Source organism: Notechis scutatus, chromosome Z, assembly GCF_049901735.1.
Source record: "Notechis scutatus isolate UNSWTSFEM ecotype Mainland chromosome Z, rNotScu1.2, whole genome shotgun sequence".
NCBI lineage: Eukaryota > Metazoa > Chordata > Lepidosauria > Squamata > Elapidae > Notechis > Notechis scutatus.
Window position 1 is genome coordinate 99,972,097 of NC_142025.1, and position 19,983 is coordinate 99,992,079.

A 19,983-nucleotide genomic window follows, 5' to 3' on the forward strand; every position below is an offset into this window, starting at 1 on the left:
TGTACTTCAATAATTTCAAAGCTGGCCACATGCAATTATCCTTGAATAGCAAGCATGAGCATCCTCTAGAAATAACCAGGGGTGGGATTCAAATTTTTTAACAACCTGTTCTGTGGGCATGGCTTAGTCAGTGGGCGTGGTTTGGTGGTCATGTGACTGAGTGGACATTGCTTGGTGGTCATGTTATTGGCTGGGCATGGCCAACTCAATATCACTCACATCGAGGCACGCATCTCCTCATCTGGCCTTTCATGACTGTGGGGATGTTGCAACAGTCGTAAGTGTGAAAAATGATCATAAGTCACTTTTTTCAGTGCCACTGTAACTTTGAATGGTCACTCCACCAAGCAAAGTACCAGCAAAGGAGGGGAAAAAAACCTCCAGAGAAGTTCCAGAGGCAGGAAGCCTAATCCTGCCAAGACTGTAATAAGGGTTACTGGAGAGGCAGTTTCTGTAAGCAACACCAGAATGTTTCCTTCCTGCCTTCCTTACAGGATAAGGCCAGTAATTTCTTCTAACAACCGGTTCTCTGAACTGCTTAGCATGTTAACAACTGGTTCTAGCGAATAGGTGTGAACTGGTAGAATCCCAACCCTGGAAATAACTGTTCAGGATTGAAATTTCTAAGTTGCTGTTGTTAGAAATTAGACCCTTCTGTTGTGGTTAGCCAGCAGTAGGTGCAGATGGCTGAGGAGAGCGATGACTCTGAGGAGGGGCCAGGACCATCAGGGAGTGGGCTGCTGCCTTCAGAGATTGTGGGGGCTGGCAGCAGTGATGAGGAGGTTCCTGAGGAGCCTGTGCCAAGTGCACGTGCACGAAGGATTACTCGGAGGAAAGAACAATTACAGCAGCACAGGCAACTCGAGAGTAAGGCTGCAAGGTAATGGCCCCTTCCTCAAGAGGATAAAAGCCAGGTTTGGAAAAGTGTTCTGAAGCTCAACTTGTGGACATCTTAGTTCGTGTTTGGTGAATCTTGTAAATTAGTTCTTATCTCTGGGTTTTGGGCAGCATTGAGAACACCTTGGGCAATGCTCTTTCTTGTCGGAGCTAATTAGTGGAAAGCAGCCTTTTATCTGTAAAGGAATAGAATTCGTTATTAAACCTTAAAAGGTGGGGGCTGCTGCCTTTTTCTGTGTTTGCTCTTTGGGAACCTGGTTGGGTCAGAACACCTTCTCAGTACCAGTCCAGGAATATCTTGCCTCTAAAATTGCCATTATTTTAGCTATTCTACACATATGACCATGAAAGATTGGGAAGATGATAATGATTATATCCATGCTATGAATTATTATCTCTGGCTGATTGCTTTAGCCCAAGTGGTTGATAAAAGAATAGAAGCAAGCCAAATGTAAGTTGGTTTGTTGTTGCTTTTTTCTATGACTGATAGACATTAGTCCTTTTTGCAAGAATGCTGGTTTTTATTATAAGATAAAATCCATTATCTTATTTCTCAAGCTCCAATCCCTAAATATAAAATATTCTGCTTTTAGAAAGCCAGTTGTCTTGGATTACATTGGAAAGTATTTCCTAAAGTATAACCCAAAGACCCCATGCTCCTGCCTCTTCTTCTTTCCATTGATGCCTACTGGACTTCCTTCTCCAAGAATGAAAGTCGAAAATAATAAGAATCATATGATTGCTTTACCTTGTAATCAGCAACGGGACTAGACTGGGCCTAGGAAATGATTAAGAAAAAGCAAATAGGAAATAAGAAAGTAGATTATTTGTGGATCCAAATCCATCCTTTCATCCATCCTCCAGTTCAAATATATTGAACCATCTATATTAGATGACATCATTACATATACCTGAATCACTTTATCTATTTAGGAGTTCATTGACTCAATTCCAAGCTCTTATAAAAGTGGTTGCTTGGTCTCCTGATTCATCATGGTTGTGCCCAGTTCTTTCTAAGAAAGCATCTTAGTATGGATGGGTCCGCCAGATTTTGATGGACTATATGATTCCTTATCACTTGTCATGTTTATCAGGGCTGATAAGATTTGCAGTTCAGTAGTGATTTCTGCCCTATCCTAGGCATAAATGTATGTTTTTTCTTCTGTATGAAGAAAGAGAGCTAACCCTACAAATTCACAATCAGTGTTGGCAATTGCAGTGACTTTCAGGACCCAGTATCAATGAAAGCACCCTTATCTGGATGGGCAAATTAATCCATACAGTGAGAGTTGTGTCTGGACAAGCCTTGAAAAGGTAGCATTCACCACACCCAAACTTCATGATGTGTAGGAAGGAATTAAATCTCGGTGGCCCTGCCAATTTTGTAGTGTACTGTGGGTCAGAAGAAAGAACAGGTATTCTTGCCTCAACTGTCAAAAATTTTCACCTCTAGGTGGAACAGCTGCAAACAGAACAAACAAGGTGCCAACAACCGTCCTGTCAACCAGACACCTTCCCCAGAAGGAGAGAAACTTCATAGTGACAGCGGCATCTCGGTTGATAGCCAAAGCCTCCACGATCAACAGCCACCAACCCAAACAGCATCTTTACAAGGCAAGAGGAGGGGTCAAGCTGAAGCTGGGAGGGGAAGAAACCAAAGAGCAGGAATGCAATTCAGAAAGACAGGAAAACTCTAATTACCAAAATATACTATAGCCCTGGCAGACACCAAAAGGACAGTTAATCCAAGAACTATCTACTTTCTAGATCACATCCCTCTTGTTGCTTGTCCTGTAAACCAACCAATGAAATCCCAATTATAATTTGCCCTGGGCAGATAGCAAGCATATGCAAGTTTTTGTTGATGCAATTGTAACTAACAAACCAAGTAAAATTACAATGGGGAAAATAAGCAAGGTGGGGCAAATAGCTGTATTCCTCTGCCCCCACGTTTCACATTTTTCCAGAAATATCATATTTAGTGTTTTTCCATTTCACTCCTTTTAGCACATATGTCAAGTTAAATTCATTGCTCTGGAAATTCTACTTTTAGTTTATACTAAAATTTATGTGCATTGTAGTGCACGTTGCTTTTTTTGTCACCTATTTTACTTATATACACCATTTTTACAAATAATTATTTAGTATAATAGACAATTAGTAATATAATATATTTTTGTATATAATTCATGCATTTTGGGTTAAACTTGTCATATATATTTTAATTGTTGGTGAGCCCCAATGCAGTCTTCAGAGATTTGAAAATCGGTTTTGGTCTATGTTTTATTTTAAAAATGCAAAATCTGATCATGTTACTTTTAAAGATAAAGCTAAACACATTTTTCTCCCATTCCTGGCAAGAAGGCTGGTCTTCGCTATTTTATAGATACCAATACAAATCCAAAGTTTGGAAAATTATTAGTTTCTTTAAAAATACTATAGGACACTGCTTGATGTTGAACTTAGACTCAGGTTTCAGCCCCAGGACATAGTTTGGAAAATCCATTGTTGTTATTTTAGTGCTTTCAAGTCAGTGTTGACTCTTGGAAACTGCTGGGACAAATTCATGCAGGTTTTTTTGGCAAGGTTTTTCAGAGGTTTGCCATAGGTTCCTTCCTAGAACTGAGAAAGAGTGACTGACCCAAGATCACCCAACTGACGTTGTGCCTAAGGTAGGACTAGAACTCATGATCTCCCGGGTTCTGGCCTGATGCCTTAACCACTACACCAAACTGGGTCTCTTGCCTGTTATTCTACCATGTTTCAAATTATTTATGCTAGAAGTACATATGAAATACAAACATTTGCAGTATAAAAACAACAGCTCTCAAAAGTATACTTTTTTTTTGCTTCCTACACTAAAAGTCAAGATCAATTTTCACTCCAGATGGATGAATTTCTGTGCAATTGGCATGAAAGTTAGTTTACTTCTATTAGGCAAATAGGTATGGTCATTAAAACCATATTTTCCTAGTAACTGGGAGGCATTTTATACCTTAGAACATAAAACTAAATTATTCTTGTAAAAATCGTGTCAAGTCTCACTCTACTTCATGTGGACTATTTTGGGTTACACATTTTTGAAAAAAATCAACCCAATAGTTTCACTTCAGGATTAGGATTAGGGGCATAAACCATTGAGATCATGCTTTAAAAAAATAATTTATGAAAAATAAGGCACTTGTTAAATATACAGCATGAACCCTGGTAGCACAGTAATTAGAATGCAGTACTGCAGGCAAACTCTGTCCATAGCCTGGAGTTCGATCCTGACCAGCTCAAGGTTGACCCAGCCTTCCATCTTCCAAGGTCAGTAAAACATGGACTCAGACTGTTGGGGGCAATATGTTGACACTGTAAATCTCTCAGAGAGTGCTATAAAGCGATATATAAGTCTAAGTGCTATTGTAGTGCAATTGCTATACAAGGTTTTCAATAACTCATAGTAGATGAGATAAGTTGCCTACCATTGCAATTCTGTCATCCACTAGTTATGACTCATTCTGTGAGCCCATTTCCCCCCAGCAGGTTTTACTAGGTTGATATCAACCTATGACATGAGGTTTATATTGAGAGGGTGAGCATTTGTGGCTTTTTGATCCTTAGATCCTCTGCTATTCCACTTCACAATTTCTACCTCTGTGCTCTTTGAAAACAAATAATTAGTAATAATCTCACTTGTCATGATAAACACTAGTTAATTTGGTCATAATGTATGTAATAAATCATAATGCCAGTTTCATAAAACCTAGTAAGCCATAAATTATAAATTACAGTTCATAGATCATGCTAAGTCAAAAAGAATAGGCCACGTTTTTCTTAAAACCAGTAAATGGAGCAAAGAGTAAGTAAGAAAAATTACTCTCTTTCTATTTTTGGAAGTCCATGCCAACTGGACTATTATGAGTAAATGTTAATATGAGGAGAAGGAAGGCTCCTGCAAGATCATATGCATGTGGAAGAGCAGTGCATTATCTCCCAGTAACTGTTTTGGGTCATTGGTTTGGCTTGGTTTGAAGGCCATTCTTGGCAGTTTACAATAGTAAACAATGTAGTAAAAACTGCATGAAGACTTGAACTGAACTGGGCCCAAAGGGTCTTTCAAAATTCTCTAACATAGAGAATGAGTGTGGAGGAACTGGATAGACCATTTCTTTGACTTTCTCTAAGTGAACAAAGAGCTCGGACTTCTACTCTGTGGAGGAACGAACATCACTCCTGAAAAAGCCACATGAGAAGAATTTTGGCCTGAGGTTTTCCCTTGAGGTTAGTTTGGGGTATGAGAAGCCAAGGAGGCTGGAGAAATGCATTTAAACCCAGCCCTCTGTCACTTCTTAAGCACAACACCATCACAATTTAGTTTCTTCTTTGAACTTCCCCTGCCTGATTCTGGGTTTTCACAGGCAGCCCTGCCCTCTTTTTCTGCTCTCCACATGTTTAGCTGGGAGGCTTAAGGATAAGTTGAACAAGGATTATTTTAAATGTCATAGCTCTCCATGCCATCTGGAATCCTAGAACACACAGCAAGACAGAAGCCTATCCTTCAGGCTAAATGCTTAGCGCTTAGAAAGTGCTGCATGGAAAGGGTGAGTGAATAGTTTTGTCCTTTATTCATTTGTAAGCCCACTTGTGCTCAGATGGTGATCTCTCAAAATTTGGAGACAGCATTCTTTCTTTCTACAAATGAATTGGGATTGTACCAAATAAGAAATCCTGGAACTAAAATCAATATTTATATATTTTTAATTTGGGAGATTTTAGAATGGACTGGTTAAAACATTACTGGTAATACAGGCAAAGAAAAAGTATCAGAATATTAAAGGGGGTTTGAAAGTTTATGTCTGTGAAAATAATGGTGGATATAATCTTACCTGAATTATTTAGAACAATTCATATTCTGCCTTGCCCCTTGAAGTTCATGAAATTATCCAGAAAAACCTCCATTCAAATCTTGAATATGGTTTTCCTTTGAAAGCATATTGATCTGTTTATTATTTCTTATAAATCACAGAACACAAAGATCAATAATTCCATGCTTTTCAGAATGTTCTAATGCTATTTTTAAAAGATACTACAATATGTGCTAAAAAGAATATTTCATCAAAGGAATTTTACATGAAATGCAAACAGAAATTTTCTGTGAAATGCATCTACGTGTGTGTGTGTGTGTGTGTGTGTGTGTGTGTGTGTGTGTGTGTGTATTCAGTTAGTACAGAAATAGGATGGAATAAATTCACATGAAACTGACTTGGACCAAAAAGAGTCTGAGCCAAATGCTGGGTCTCCACAGTAAAGGACTATCTATGGCTCCCATAATAATAGCTAATCATTTCCCCATTCCCTCCTGGATTTTCCCCCAGGAGCATGCACAATTGCTGAGGATTGTTGTGGACAATTAAAGGTATTTATTTTAAATTTGTCACATTGTTCTGTGGCATTGTGGGGAATTTAAATAGTTGGCTTCCAGTCAACTATTTCTAGCTAAAACCATCTTTGGGAACATGGAAGGCAAGTGAATGACTTGCATGAAGTTACGATCTTTTTTAACCTTTCTCTATCTATTCCAAACTCATTCCTCAATTTCAGGTCTTAAAGGAGATGGGAATCTTTACACCAGCCTGCCCCCTAACAAACGTGAAGAGGTTGAAAAGCTGTTGAATGGTTCCACAGAGGAGACATGGCGCCACCTGGCTGGTGAACTAGGCTACAAGGAAGATCACATAGACTCCTTTACACAAGAGGAATACCCCGTCCGTGCGCTGCTCTCGGATTGGTCCAGCAAGGACAGTTCCACCATGGATGCCCTTTATTCAGCCCTGCGCAAGATCCAAAGGGGGGACATTGTGGAAAGCCTTTATAGTGAATCCACTGCTAGTTCTCCAGTGTGAAGGAGAAAGAGAGGGCAGAGGCGATTGGAAGAGGTAGAGTTAGCTCCTCATTTCCCCTGCCCCACTGGTGCCACTTGGAAGAAGGACATGTGGAGGAAAAATAGAGCTCATTCTTTCTGGGGACACTGGAATGATCCTTGTAAGCACCGATTTAGTTATTTTTCCCTCTCTGCCCTACTGTCCTGGTATTTTCATCCAATAGCTCTTGCTAGTAACAAACAATAAGACGGTAAAAGGAAATGAAAGACAGGAGAAGGAATGGATGTCTTGTTTATACTGTATGTGCTCCTTTAAATCTCCTGGACTTTGAGTGGATGGCTGATTCTGAACTGAGGCAAGAATGAAGAAATACATCTGTCCAAAGCCAATTGCTTGACTTCCCTTTCAGGTGCCTCTGGCATTTATCCCACGCGCTTCTCTCATGATCCCATCAACATCAGTTCTCTTTCTTCTCTTGCACATCTTCTTTCCTTCAGTCACCAGTTTACCCTATTTAAGCACATCTGAAATCAGGAGAAAGGAAAGGAAAAAAAAACCCAAGGAGACCAGCCAGATACGTTACAGAGTGATGAAGGATTCAAAGAAGGCAGAAAGAGCTGGAATGCTAGGCCTGAAACAAGGAGACATATGGTGTTTAGAGGACAAGTGAACATTTGTTTTGAGGCAACCTCCTGAGGGGGCTCTGAGTGGGGAGAAAAGAAATGTGGACCAGGTTTCTAGCTATCAAAACTGACAGTATGAAGATCAAAGTGAGAAGCTAAGGGATGGAACCCAAAGACAAAATAACGACATTTCCATCCAAGTATGGGTGACCACATCAAAATTATATTTGATCCCGCCCTTGTTTTCTTGCTCAGATGCATTCTTCTCTAGCTAATAAGGATTTTTTTAATTAAAAAAAACCCTTTTCCATTTTTCTTTTTCTGAGTTTGACTGAAACCAGTAAAGTCATATAAACCCTTGCTTAAAGGAGCCAGATATGCCGCATTGATGTGTGGACCTAATCAGAAGCAAACAAGGCAAGTGGTCAGACATATACATTCATTTTCCAAGGGATGCTGCTTTGATGATGCCACATGCTGTATGTTCTTCTTCAAATTGGTAAACCAATCACTGTGTGTTAAGAAGCTGTAACCTCTGTTGCATTAAAAGGGGAAGCAAGCAAGCAAACAAAAAATCCCTTAGTGGCCTTAATGCACAAAGCAGGGAGCAATCTATATGAAAACGTAGCTGCTCTCAGAGGTAGAATTTTGCTGAATGTTATTCCTGGGTCAAGTGATGTACAGCCACCAAAGCAACCTGCTATTTTCTGTTTTCAAATATTAGAGGGATATAAAAGCACTATGGGAATAGGATGGTGGGGAAATATTCTACAAGCTAACAAGAATCACCAAAAGCTCTTGAGAAAAAACAAACAAACAAACAAAAAAAGAACTGGAACTGTACAATTCCTTTTCTCTGTATCTGTATTATAAGATTAATGTTGGTTTCTTTTATTCTTATTCTGATGATACTCATATAGACTTTATGAAAAAAATGGTGGCATTTGAAAACTGATAGGTTTTTAAACAGTTGACTGGGCCATTCATGGGTATTGTTTAGCTGCTCATCTTGTTTCTCTGATTTAAAACCGTGGAGAAGAAATCTCTCCATCATATGTATGCACGCACACGTATATATAAATATATACTTAGAAAGTAATGGGAATACTTCCTGGGGAATGTTAGTTAGGAATGCTAATTAATTTCCCTCTCAACCAAGAGATGATTAGGGAAGCTTTGCAGTCTGCACTAAGTGTTGCTATTCTAATCACTTTTCTGTCATCATACCAATTTTAATGGTTTGCCTCACCAGAAAACTTCTATTTTAACCTTGACATTTTTGCTGTCAACAAACCTTAGTAGCAATTTTAAATAGGATGGTACAACAGATTGAGGAAAGTTAATTACATGTTTGCTTTCTATTTAAAAACTTTTTACAGAACAACTAGAACCATGTCTTTATTCGTAGAATGTTGCTATTACATAACAACAATAATAAAGAAGCCAGAGGAAGAGCTAGTAACATATCTAATGAATTCCCAAAAATTTTAGAAAGAAAATATGGAGATACATGGAGGTACTTGTGGCCTTGTTGATTTTGGGTCTAACTACTGGCCCACCTAGCTTAACATCCTTTTCATGTCAATTCTGAAACCCAAATTCCCTTTTTATGGTATGAAGGGCAAAGAGCCTGGACACACAAAACAGGCACTTTACCTCAGAAATCCAACTCACAAACTAGTTCAACCTCTTGGTATACAATTTGGAGATAACTCCAATTGCCCTTTTCTCTTTTTGTAGAGATATGTCCCTTGTTGTGTAGTAACTATCCCAAAAGAAGCAAACAGAGTGCCAAATGTTTTTGCTTTTCTTGAACATGCAACTCCATTAAATAATTCTACCTTTTAAGATTTACTGCATTAAGCCCTTCATTTTTCTTTTGGGGCAACAAAATCCCCACAGATTAAGAGATGCAGGCAAGATAGAAACCCCACTGGAATTCAGGTTTCAGGTTATAGCAAACAGAATTTATCTTAGCAGGTAAATTTTGGCACATGACACACATGAGTTGGAGCTTCTCTGCAAAAGAAAGGAAGTCCTTCTTCTTCTAAATGCTATTCCTTATTATTCTGAAGTCAGAGTAGAAACAAGAAAACCAATCAATATAAGAGACTGAGTGATTAGTATTCTTGAATAATCAGGTATAAATGTGTTATATTGTAACTGTGTTATGCAACAGCTACATCTCTTCCCAAAATCGTGTTTCCAACTGCATGATCCTAGGAAAAGATGGGACTGTTTTAAAATGTTGCAGTGACATCCTATGTTTGTACTTCAAAGCTTCTTTTTGGAATGAAATCAGAAATGTGGTACAGTTATGTTTAATATCATAACCATATGATTGATTGGGACTTGCATATGAAGACCCGTCTTCATATATCAATAACAAGGACACAATGTCAGTGAATAACAGTGCCTTTCGAGTACAACTTTTTCTTTTTTTAACCAGGAAGTTAAAGGATGTTGAATTCTTATGCTAACAACCCATACAAAGAGATGAAAATGTGATAGGACAAAGAAATGTAGAGCCTATTTATTTGAAATTTGGCCTATTTTATCTGGAATAAATTATCCCGAATAGAGTATATCTCTATATCAGAGCCATGCTTAGTTGAAAAGATATGTGTAGAAGAGAATAAAATGGGAAAATGACGCTTTATTATAAATCATTGTTGGCATATGTCTCCATTTTATTCACTGCGTTGAACTGCAATTGGGCACAGTAAATCTGTGGCTTTCCTTTGTGGGTTCAAATGCCAGAATATCGGGAAAACTCAATAGTTCTTGCTAGTCTTCTGCTAGAGGATTGAAGGAGAATAATTGGTTATTTTCTCAGGGCTACTTAAAATGTGTATGAGAGAGTGTGTATATACCCAATACACACATTTCCAGGTGAAGAATCCATGTTACTTAGGGAAGGCAATTGGGTTTCTATATCTGGTGAATCCAGAAAAACCCTTCCCCAAAAGGAATTTTCCAATGTTGAATTTCTTCCTTAAAAATTAGAACTTTTTCTCCAATCTTGGTTAAACGATAATTTGTAGTTCAAACTGCTTTGCTTCTTCATTTGTTTATGTGAGGGTTTTATATCTTATCCCAAAATACCGAATAAATACTTCTCTTGACTGAAGCATTGCCTGGTTAGTAGCAGAGGTGGTATTCAGCAGGTTCTGACCAGTTCTGGAAAACTGGTAGTGGAAATTTTGAGTAGTTTGGAGAACTGGCAAATACCACCTCTGACTGGAGATTTTACAGTACCCTTCCCCTGCCATGCCCACTAAGCCACGCCCACAGAACCGGTAGTAAATTTTTTGAATCCCACCACTGGTTAGTAGGTTTCACAAAGATGGATTGAAGATCTAGTCCCTTCTCTTCTAAGTTGGCAAGGATGGGTGACTTAAAAGAGATTCTGAGGAGAAAAAGGACCCATGTGTGACTGTAAATGATTTTGTAACAGCTGCATGGCCAGCTGTACATGTGTACTGTGCAAATATGAATAAGCAGGCATAGTTGTGCTCACAACCTTATGTATGTATTCCAAAAATCCGATGAAGAAAGGGTACACTATATTAAGTGTTCAGTTGGGTTTTTTCCCCCTAGATGCATTTCTTGCATTTCAAGGGGTTTGAATTTCTCTGCCCTCATTCTTCCCTATGCCCTGAACCAAACTGACATCACAAAGTATTCCCTAAATTTTGCAGCCCCTCAAAGTTTACTTTGCAATCAAAAAAGACAAACTGAGCAGATTTAGATAAACATGTCTAATGGGCCTACAGCTGTTCCAGACATTTCAGTACAGACACAGATGTTAGCTTTTAATGATAAATGTTGGAGTCCATGGCTTATATTAAACTGTTATATGTGTTTGAGTTCATTTCAACTAATTGATGAATTATGATTAGCAGCTAATCAGTTTTGGTGATTAGCCAAGACTGCATGTGGTTAGCTAGCAACAAACCACTTTGAAGGGCAGCACCTTTGTAGAGTTATCATTCAACAAAATCATTCAGTTTTATGTGTTGTATCCATGTTCTTTTTCACAATATGCATCGGCTATTTAGTATATGGGTGGTCTCCCATCCAATTGCTGCTCAGATCCAAACCTGTTTACCTTTAGAAGCTCAGTTGAAGCAAGAGTGCTTTCATAAACATTGATTGTAGCACTAGTAGAACATATTTCTTCAGATGTGCACTATAAAAAAATGGAACTAAAGTTGACTTTCCATTCCTTTAAGAGACATTATGGCTTTTTCATGCATTCATCCAATTGTATTATTTCATGCCTAAGTCCTTAGCACTATTCTTTTATGTTTTTAAAGATGTAGCTTTGACATAATCAGGGACTTAAAGCAGCTAAACCTAACCTAGATAACCATTTAATATCAATTTCTTTTGTAATATGGTTCTGTTTTTAAATTTACTTTTAAATAGCACCAAAATATCTTCCCAGCTCTGTCACAGCAAAACACTGCTTATATGAAAGTTTTGAAGTGTTCTATCCCTTTGATGTCATAATGCAATATGTTTCCAGATATAACTATTTTAACAAGTAGTCAGTGATAAAGTCTGGAACAATTTTTTTTTAATTGTTAGCGTAGCTTAATTTTAATGCAATATTTAAGCATTAGAAAGATAATTTTTAAAAAATTGAAAAACTACTATTGGTCATATTGCTAAGCTATGACTGGAAAGAATATTCTTTCATTAGTAACACACTTTCATTTATACATAATTTTACTTCTATTTTATTATAGACCAGAAATGTGTGTGTGTGAGAGAGAGAGAGAGAGAGGAAGAGAGGGAGAGAGAGAGAGAGAGAGAGAGGGAGAAGAGAAAGAGAGAGAAAGAGAGGGAGTGAGAGAAAAGCAATTAAAAATGAATGATGGTGAAAAGGGCATCTAGTTAAATTGCAGGCAGGATGATGAACTATTACATCTTTTGGTCTCCCCAATCTTTTTTTAATAAAGTTTATTAGTTTATAATATAAAATACAAAAATACAAAAACAAATAGTAGGAAAAATAAGGGAGGAGAAAACAAAAGGAGAAGTGTAGAAAAGTAGGGAAAAAAGAAAAAAAGTGTTGACTTCCGACTCCCTCTGTTGCAGTAGAATAAAACAGCAACATCAAACCTCAACTCTTTAGTTTTACGTAATAGTATAAACTATAACAACAAATCTATCTAATCAATAAAACTCAAAAATCCAAGTTTTATTTTTTTCCACCTCAAGCACGAAGTCCAGAAGCAGTTTCCAAGTAGAAACAAAAGTAATTATGTTTTTTTCTTTTATCAAAACAGTCAAATTAGCCATCTCTGCTAACTCCATTGACTTTTGCAGCCATTTGTCCATTGTAGGAATCAAAATGTCTTCTATCTTTGTCCATAAAGTAGTCTTGATGCACTCAACGTATATAACATCAAAGTTCCATCCCCCCCACCCCAAAAAAAAATCTTTTGCCATTAAACCAATCTAATGCCATACACTTTGTTATTCTTCCTCCACCTCAACAGTCATGGAAAACACCACCTACAAAATTCAAGAGAATTTTAAATGAGAGGTAGTATTATGTAGACACCATCACATTGGAGTAAATAAATTATGGTCACAATACAATAAAGCTTTACTGGAGAACAGCCTTGGTAGTTCCAGACTGTAATCCAGGTATCAAACTGCAAGTAATGTCCCAAATAAGAGCATGTTATTTGAAGCTCCATACTACTATAGGAGCCGAATGACTTGATCTCATGTATTGGCCTGAATTCAAATTTCCCAACTCAGGTCAATTTGAGAATTAGAAGTAAATCCAGTGGTTAGGATAAAGAATCAAGATCCTCTACAACTAGCCATCCCATTGAAATGTTTAATAAGGGGCAAAATGCTAAATACTCTGAGAGTAATTATTGAATCCAATCAGTGCATTTTGTCCTGGGCCCATTCATTTCTTTATCTTTTTGATTTGTCCATTTTATGGAAACTGTGCTTAAACACCCTTTAAAGGTTAAATGTGGTGCTCAGCTTGAAAAGGGGTCACATTCCTTATTGTAAGTTGTTTTTGTCATTTCTTCTTAAGTCTAAATGAATACACTCACACTGCAATGAAACAAACTAAATGTTAAAAAGTATAGTTACTTACCAAGTACATCTAAATTATGTTAAAGTAACCAAAATGTCTTTACAATCCCCAAGACATGTCATAATTTTTGACCACTTGTAATGTTTGGAAATTGAAAGTTGAAAAATTTGACATGCCCTGCACAGTACTTTAACTAGTGCAATGTTTTTATATTTCACACAGAACCATGAACTAAATGGGCTGGATCAGAGGTTGTATTTAGCAGGTTCTGACCAGTTCTGGAGAACTGGTAGCGGAAATTTTAGTAGTTCAGAGAACCGGCAAATACAACATCTGACTGGAGATTTTACAGTATCCTTCCCCTGCCACACCCACAGAACCGGTAGTAAAAAGTTTTTAATCCCACTACTGGGCTGGATCATGCAAGAGCATCAGGCCCGAAGAGCAAACTAAGATTATTACTAATCAGGCTTAGGAGTTTGTACAAAGGTAGCCGCTAGGTATTCAGTGTTGAAGCATATTGTCTGAACACAGCCATTTTGGAAGTCATGATTTGCTCATTAGAAAGAGAAGGTGTTTAATACATACTAGAAGGTCCTTGCCTCAATTAAAACACAAATGTTTTGAAACTTTTTATGTGACAAGCACATAAAAAGATCAGCACTTCAGTCAAACTGTTGTGACTGTTAATGGTGAATTTCTTGACACCCCCACCCCTCAAATGCCCCTGCATAACTTTTGGCATTTTTCCCTCTACTATTTACCTAGAAACCACCTAAAAATAATACACACAATGCCAACAGGTCAAAGAGTGGATGAACCAACTTTCTGACTCCAGAAGCAACGACTTATTTGAATCCGTTTCTGTCTAAACTTCAAACCTCCCCCTGCAGAAGACAATCTAAACGGTAAGTAACAGACATTGACAGAAGCACCCAGTACCAGAATGAGGAGAGCTGCCCAGATGTTCCTTATTTAAAAGTCAAGTTTTGTTTTACAACTTGTTTATGTGCTAAGAGATACCCAAGGTTGTTTAATTCTGTGTTATTATCTTGATCAACCATTTGTAAGCAGATCTGAAAGTGGAAATCTTTCATAATCTCAACATGGAAAGGAGATTATGTGGTTATTCCCAGGAGATGGGGAAGGCTCTTTTTATAGGCACAGGAACTCATGCTCCACTGTGGCCATGGAAAAAGTTTTCTTTTCATCTTTAACCAATTGACAAGCTTCAAATCCTCATCTATCCATCCAGCCGCCTTATTTCTAAATAACCAAATTTGGCTTAGCACAGTGCTAACAGATTAAAAACGACAGCAGGAAAATCCTAAGTTCCTTATAGGGAAGTGATTTTATATAAAAGTGATGAAGGTGAAACTAACATTAGTTTTTGAGGCAAATCTTTAAGAACACCTTCTGAATCCTTTCACACATGAAACAATGTACAAATGTTTGCTTGCTTGTTTCTATTTTGAGCCTGCTGGAGTCCACAGTAACTCTGGCCAGCTAACTCTGGCCAATTAAGATAACTCTGGCCAATTAATTATTTTTAATCAACGTATTTCCAAGAAAAAAGAATATAGGTGGGAAAGACTTTGGGAGATGGGGTGAAGAGATGCTGACTAGGGAATGATGAAATAAGAGAAGGCATAACTTGCACTCAAAAGATACCCTTCCTAGTTTTTCAGAATGTAAAGAAGATGGTGAGAGATTTGTACTTTCAGACTTGCAAGATTCTGTTAATGTAGCCTTACAATAAAGTAGAATTAACTCATCTGGTATGTTCTTTGTCTGTTCTATCTGGTAAGACTGACAACAGATGATAGAAGACAGAAACGGGAAACCAAAGGGCTCAACCACCATCCTTATCCAGGGCATAGAAAATAACCAGTTCTTTAACAATTTGGGGAAAGCCAAAAGGGCAGAAACAGTATGGTTCTCTGGGACGATATCATTTCACAGGACAGGAGACATCACCAAGAAGGTGCCCGTCCAAAAGTGGGCTGCTTAATGGATAGAACGTGGAGCATGGCCACTTTAGCTAACCTCATTGGATGGGTAGAAACATTACATATAGTCCCTCAAGTAAACTGAGTTTTTGTCATGAAGGTCTTCTATAATGGTGTGTGAGAATGACCATGGGAGACAGAAGGAAGAACTGCAGACCAGGAACAGTCAGATAAGGAATGGGGAAATGGCAAACATCTCAGAGGGGACCTTCCCTAGTTTGCTGGAAGATAAACACAATGGGGGAGAGATGTACTTTTAGACGTACGTGCAAGATTTTATAAGTGTAATCTTACAATAAAGTTAGAGCTAGTAATTCTGAATGTGCTTCTTGTTAGGAAAACTTTGCAGACTGAAAACTTCATAGATGATATTCAGCAACTTGAATTTTTCCCCAATTGGCAACCAATGCAGTTCATGAAGCATGTAATTGAATGTAAACATATAATTTGCTCATGCTGTTCAAGGAAATGCATGAGGACAGGAGTGTCCATGGAGGAATCCCAAAAATTAAGAGGGCAGGCACAGCCACACAATTAAAATTCCATCACTTTTTTTTACATGCAACCTGATGGTGGCCATTATCTTGACTTCAACGAAGCTAATTCTGGCACAATTACTTGTTCAAAACAATACACCACCCTATTCAGGTAGAGTATCATGGACCAAACATAGGCAAAAAATTGGCTAAGTAATGAAAAACCCCTTCCCTCTTCTAAACCTATGAAACCTCATTTTTCTCACCACTGGGTATATGATAACTCCTTGTTTTATTGGCAGCACCAATAAATTGTGCCTTAACACTGAATTTTCCCCCTTCTTGATGGTGCACAGCTATCTTTTGAGAAGAGTTTAAAAATAATAGAAAAAGATAGAGACAAGAAGAAGAAGTATGATGGGAACCAAACAGGGAAAAACAAAAACAGATGAGCTGCTCTCCCAAGGTGGTCAAATAGGCAGGAATCAGGAGACAAGTATTTCCGCTATCCCTAACAATTTATAATTATTGCAGGAGGCAAAAATATTATCCTCAGAAGATGAAAATGAACATGAGGCTAATACCAGGTTGGAGAAGGGAGAGAAACAGGAAAGGTCAAAGGATTTCCCCTTCTTTGGCAGTTTTATAGCTTTCAAAGGAAAAGTAGAAAAATGAATGAAAGAAAAACGTCTTACATCTGGTTTAATTAGATTCACCAATTGGGCCAGTCTGGTTCTTTCTGATGAGCTGGATAACATTTCCCATCATTCCAAGCTGGCATGTCCAGTGGTGAAGAAAGCTTTCAAGTGAGGAACAGTACAGAGAGTATTTGATCACTAACAAAAATTGGCTAGTTTTATTTTAATAAACATCTGTGTTGTTTCCAGTTGGACAACTCCTAATATTACTGTCAACAGAACTTGCACAGCTACTCTATTCCATCTTTTGCTCTTTAACAGATTATCATTTTTTTTTCTTTGCAATAATCTTTGCAATTATCTTTGCAATAATAAAGGAAAATAATCTAGGGATGATTGGACCTATCTTGTCCTTTAAAGCTCTTGCATGTAGCAGAAAAATTGCAGAATAAAATCTTTGAACCAGAGGATTGATGTCCCTTCACATTTCTTAATTCAATCATTCCATGTGAATGAATTGTGCTTTGAAATCCAATGCCACTTCTATTAGCTGCAATGCTTCATGAATGCTTAGCCAACCTAGTTCATGTATTATCGTAGTTGAACAACCATAGCACCCAGAGCCAGAACCAAATACATCATGTAACATGTGAACTGAGTCATTCTCTCTTTTTCTGCCTCTCAGGATCCACTTGCAAAACTCCTTCTTTAGCATCATAACTGATTTTGAACATCCTGTGCTACCATCTACCCTATTCACTTTGTGACAAACTTTAAAAAAAAATATTCCTTATTCTCCATCAGATTCTCTATATTTGTCCTAGAAAGAGAGAAATGGGGCTATATCTACTAAGATGTAATAATATATCTATTGATGTCTCAAATGGACATTTATGACTCCATAAGTCTTGCAGCAGGCATCCTTGGGTGATGTGGGATTCTCCTCCCATGATTCCCAGTCACTGTAGTCAATTGAGCTGCTGTCTTGAATACTGTCTTGAATACTATAGTATTACATACTATAATACTAATACTATAAAGGTTGTTGCAGACCAATGCACCTTGAAGCAATTGCAATTGTAAAAAGTACAATCCAATGTTTCATTCAAGATAGTGAATAGAGTGAAGGCAAAATACAATCTCAGTAGAAGCATTTCTGTATTTTGAATTTCCTTGCAGATTCTTAATTTCAGTGAACATAAAAAAAAAAGTAGTGAAACAAAAATACATGGTCATAGGGTGTGACTTAGAGATAGAAAGTGCTCACTGGAGTCTTTTACACTTGGTCCTCTCCATCTTAATTGGGCTTTAGACACTACTCTTTGTTGGGTCTGTATTATCTCAGAAAATTGTTCACTATCAAAAAGGGTTCACTTCTTGGTTCCTTCCCCCACCCCCATTTCTCCTTTCTCTTATTAGTTTTTGGGATGAAAAGGCGAAGGCAGAGATTGGAATTGAGTCAAGGAGTCAGGCAGTGAAGCAGAGCTGTGTGCTTGCCACCCCATGTGCCCCAAGGCACAATCTGTCTCCCAGATGTAGAAAAGAGCAGTTGCATTCCCCAGTAATGCAAAACAGGTTACTTTTGCAAAGCCTATAGAGGCAGCAACATGTCGGCTACATGCCAGACTGCAGGTCAAATTTGCCCCCCCCCACCACCAAAAAAAATAGTGCAGCTTCATGTCTTTATAAGCTCAGAGCGAGAAGGGCTTGATGTGGAGAAGATGCAAAGATCTGGTAAGAAGATCCCTTGTCACTCTTTTCCTAAAGTGACGGGAACTTCTGGGTCAGATTAGGAGCGGGTGAAAAATTATTCTTAAATTAAGAATTAGCAAGCATTCAGATATTCATTTACTAGCAAAATGGAAAGATGAGATTCTGAATGAAGTTTGAATGTGTGGCAAATCTATTTGCTTCTCTATAGACACACTTTCTAGAATGCTTTTGGGTTTAAAGCCCTGCACATTCACACACATTTATGGTCTTGAAATAGACCGTTGCTATATCCATCCCCAGCCTTGACTTGCTCCTCATTTTTAAAGCTACATGGAAGACGTGTATACGTTAGCCATTCCACAGATTAACAAATAATATCATTTGGTTCATTTTTTAATAAGAAGTTATTACAATTCACCAACTTGGTATGTATATAATTTCATATGTATTAAGATTTGAATGTGGGAGCAAACAAACCTTAAAGACTAGGGTTAATTTGTAACCAATCTCCTTAAACCAAAGAACATCTGAGCAGAACAGGGAATTAAAGTAGATTAACAGGAAAGGATCCTTAACCATCATGTTCAATCATCCTTAGTAGAAAAGGCATGTTAGTTTATTTGTTTGTTTTTATCCCACCCTTATTATTTTACAAATAACTGAAGGCAGCAAATATATGAAACACACCTTCCTCCTCTTATTTTCCCCACAACAACCCTGTGAGGTGGGTTGGGCTGAAAGAGAGATTACCAGAAGCAATGCCTATGTCAAGATATAAGGAGATCATGGTAGCGAATATTTACAGAAATGCAAGGGGAAGATGAAGGCTGTAATATAGTCCAGGCCATTTTTAGCCGTAGGGCTAGAGTGCCATCTGGATGGATTGCCCAAAGTAGCTTTCCAGGATATCAGGCTGATACAGAGACCTTGAAGCTCATTGGATAACTGTAGCACCTTAGTTCAGATAGAAGACTTTTAACTTCATTCTCTTATAGGTTTTTTTTGTGAAGAATTGTGTGCATATCACCTTTTGCAAGGTAGGAATTTCAATAAATATGGAAAATAATAAAACCCACAAAGGAAGTGGGCAAAACAATTTTGCCTCAAATTCTAAAGTGCTGTCTGCACAAGTCTGGACGGGAAAAACAAAGTGAATTCCAACTCTTATTATCATATTAAAAGAGAGAAAATACTTAGACAACTTCCAGCATGGAGTCAAGTTCTGCCTATGTTGCGGGCAATACAGATGATGGTTCCCCAACTGTTTTTGATGCAGTTCCCTTTGGATCTGCTCTAGCATCAAAGTAAATGAGGATTAGAAACTCATTGACGTAAAGAAACACTAAACTGTCTTGAGAGTTCCTGGGATGCCACTTCAAAGAACCATTGGGCAATAGCTTATGCAGAGAGCCTGCAGCGTATGTTCTCTTTGCTGCTTGAATATGCCTTCCCAAATTGGTCAGTGCAAGAAAATAAACACAATAATACCAAAAACCCAAACATGGGCATGTAAGTTATGTTGTTTGAATACATCCTTACAACACACTGAGCAAGACGTGGCTAGCATGGGGTGATTCCTGCTCTCCTAAATCCCAAACCTCAAATATTACTCAGTCTGCACTGCCTTATTTGTTATACTTCATCATGACACAACAACTTCCCCCTCACGCAGGAGCCTCTTGTTTGT

At 37.9% G+C, this 19,983-nt stretch overlaps 1 protein-coding gene across 1 annotated transcript in view; it reads left to right on the plus strand.

Annotated features, from left to right (window-relative positions):
- NGFR (nerve growth factor receptor) overlaps positions 1–15,233 on the plus strand; it is a 73,781-nt gene extending 58,548 nt beyond the window's left edge. The window contains exons 7-8 of the mRNA XM_087945900.1: positions 2,351–2,511; positions 6,484–15,233. Of these exons, the coding sequence (XP_087802026.1) occupies positions 2,351–2,511; positions 6,484–6,785 (463 nt within the window). The 3' untranslated portion in view covers positions 6,786–15,233. The remainder of the gene's footprint in view (positions 1–2,350; positions 2,512–6,483) is intronic.
- The last annotated feature ends 4,750 nt before the right edge of the window (positions 15,234–19,983 follow it).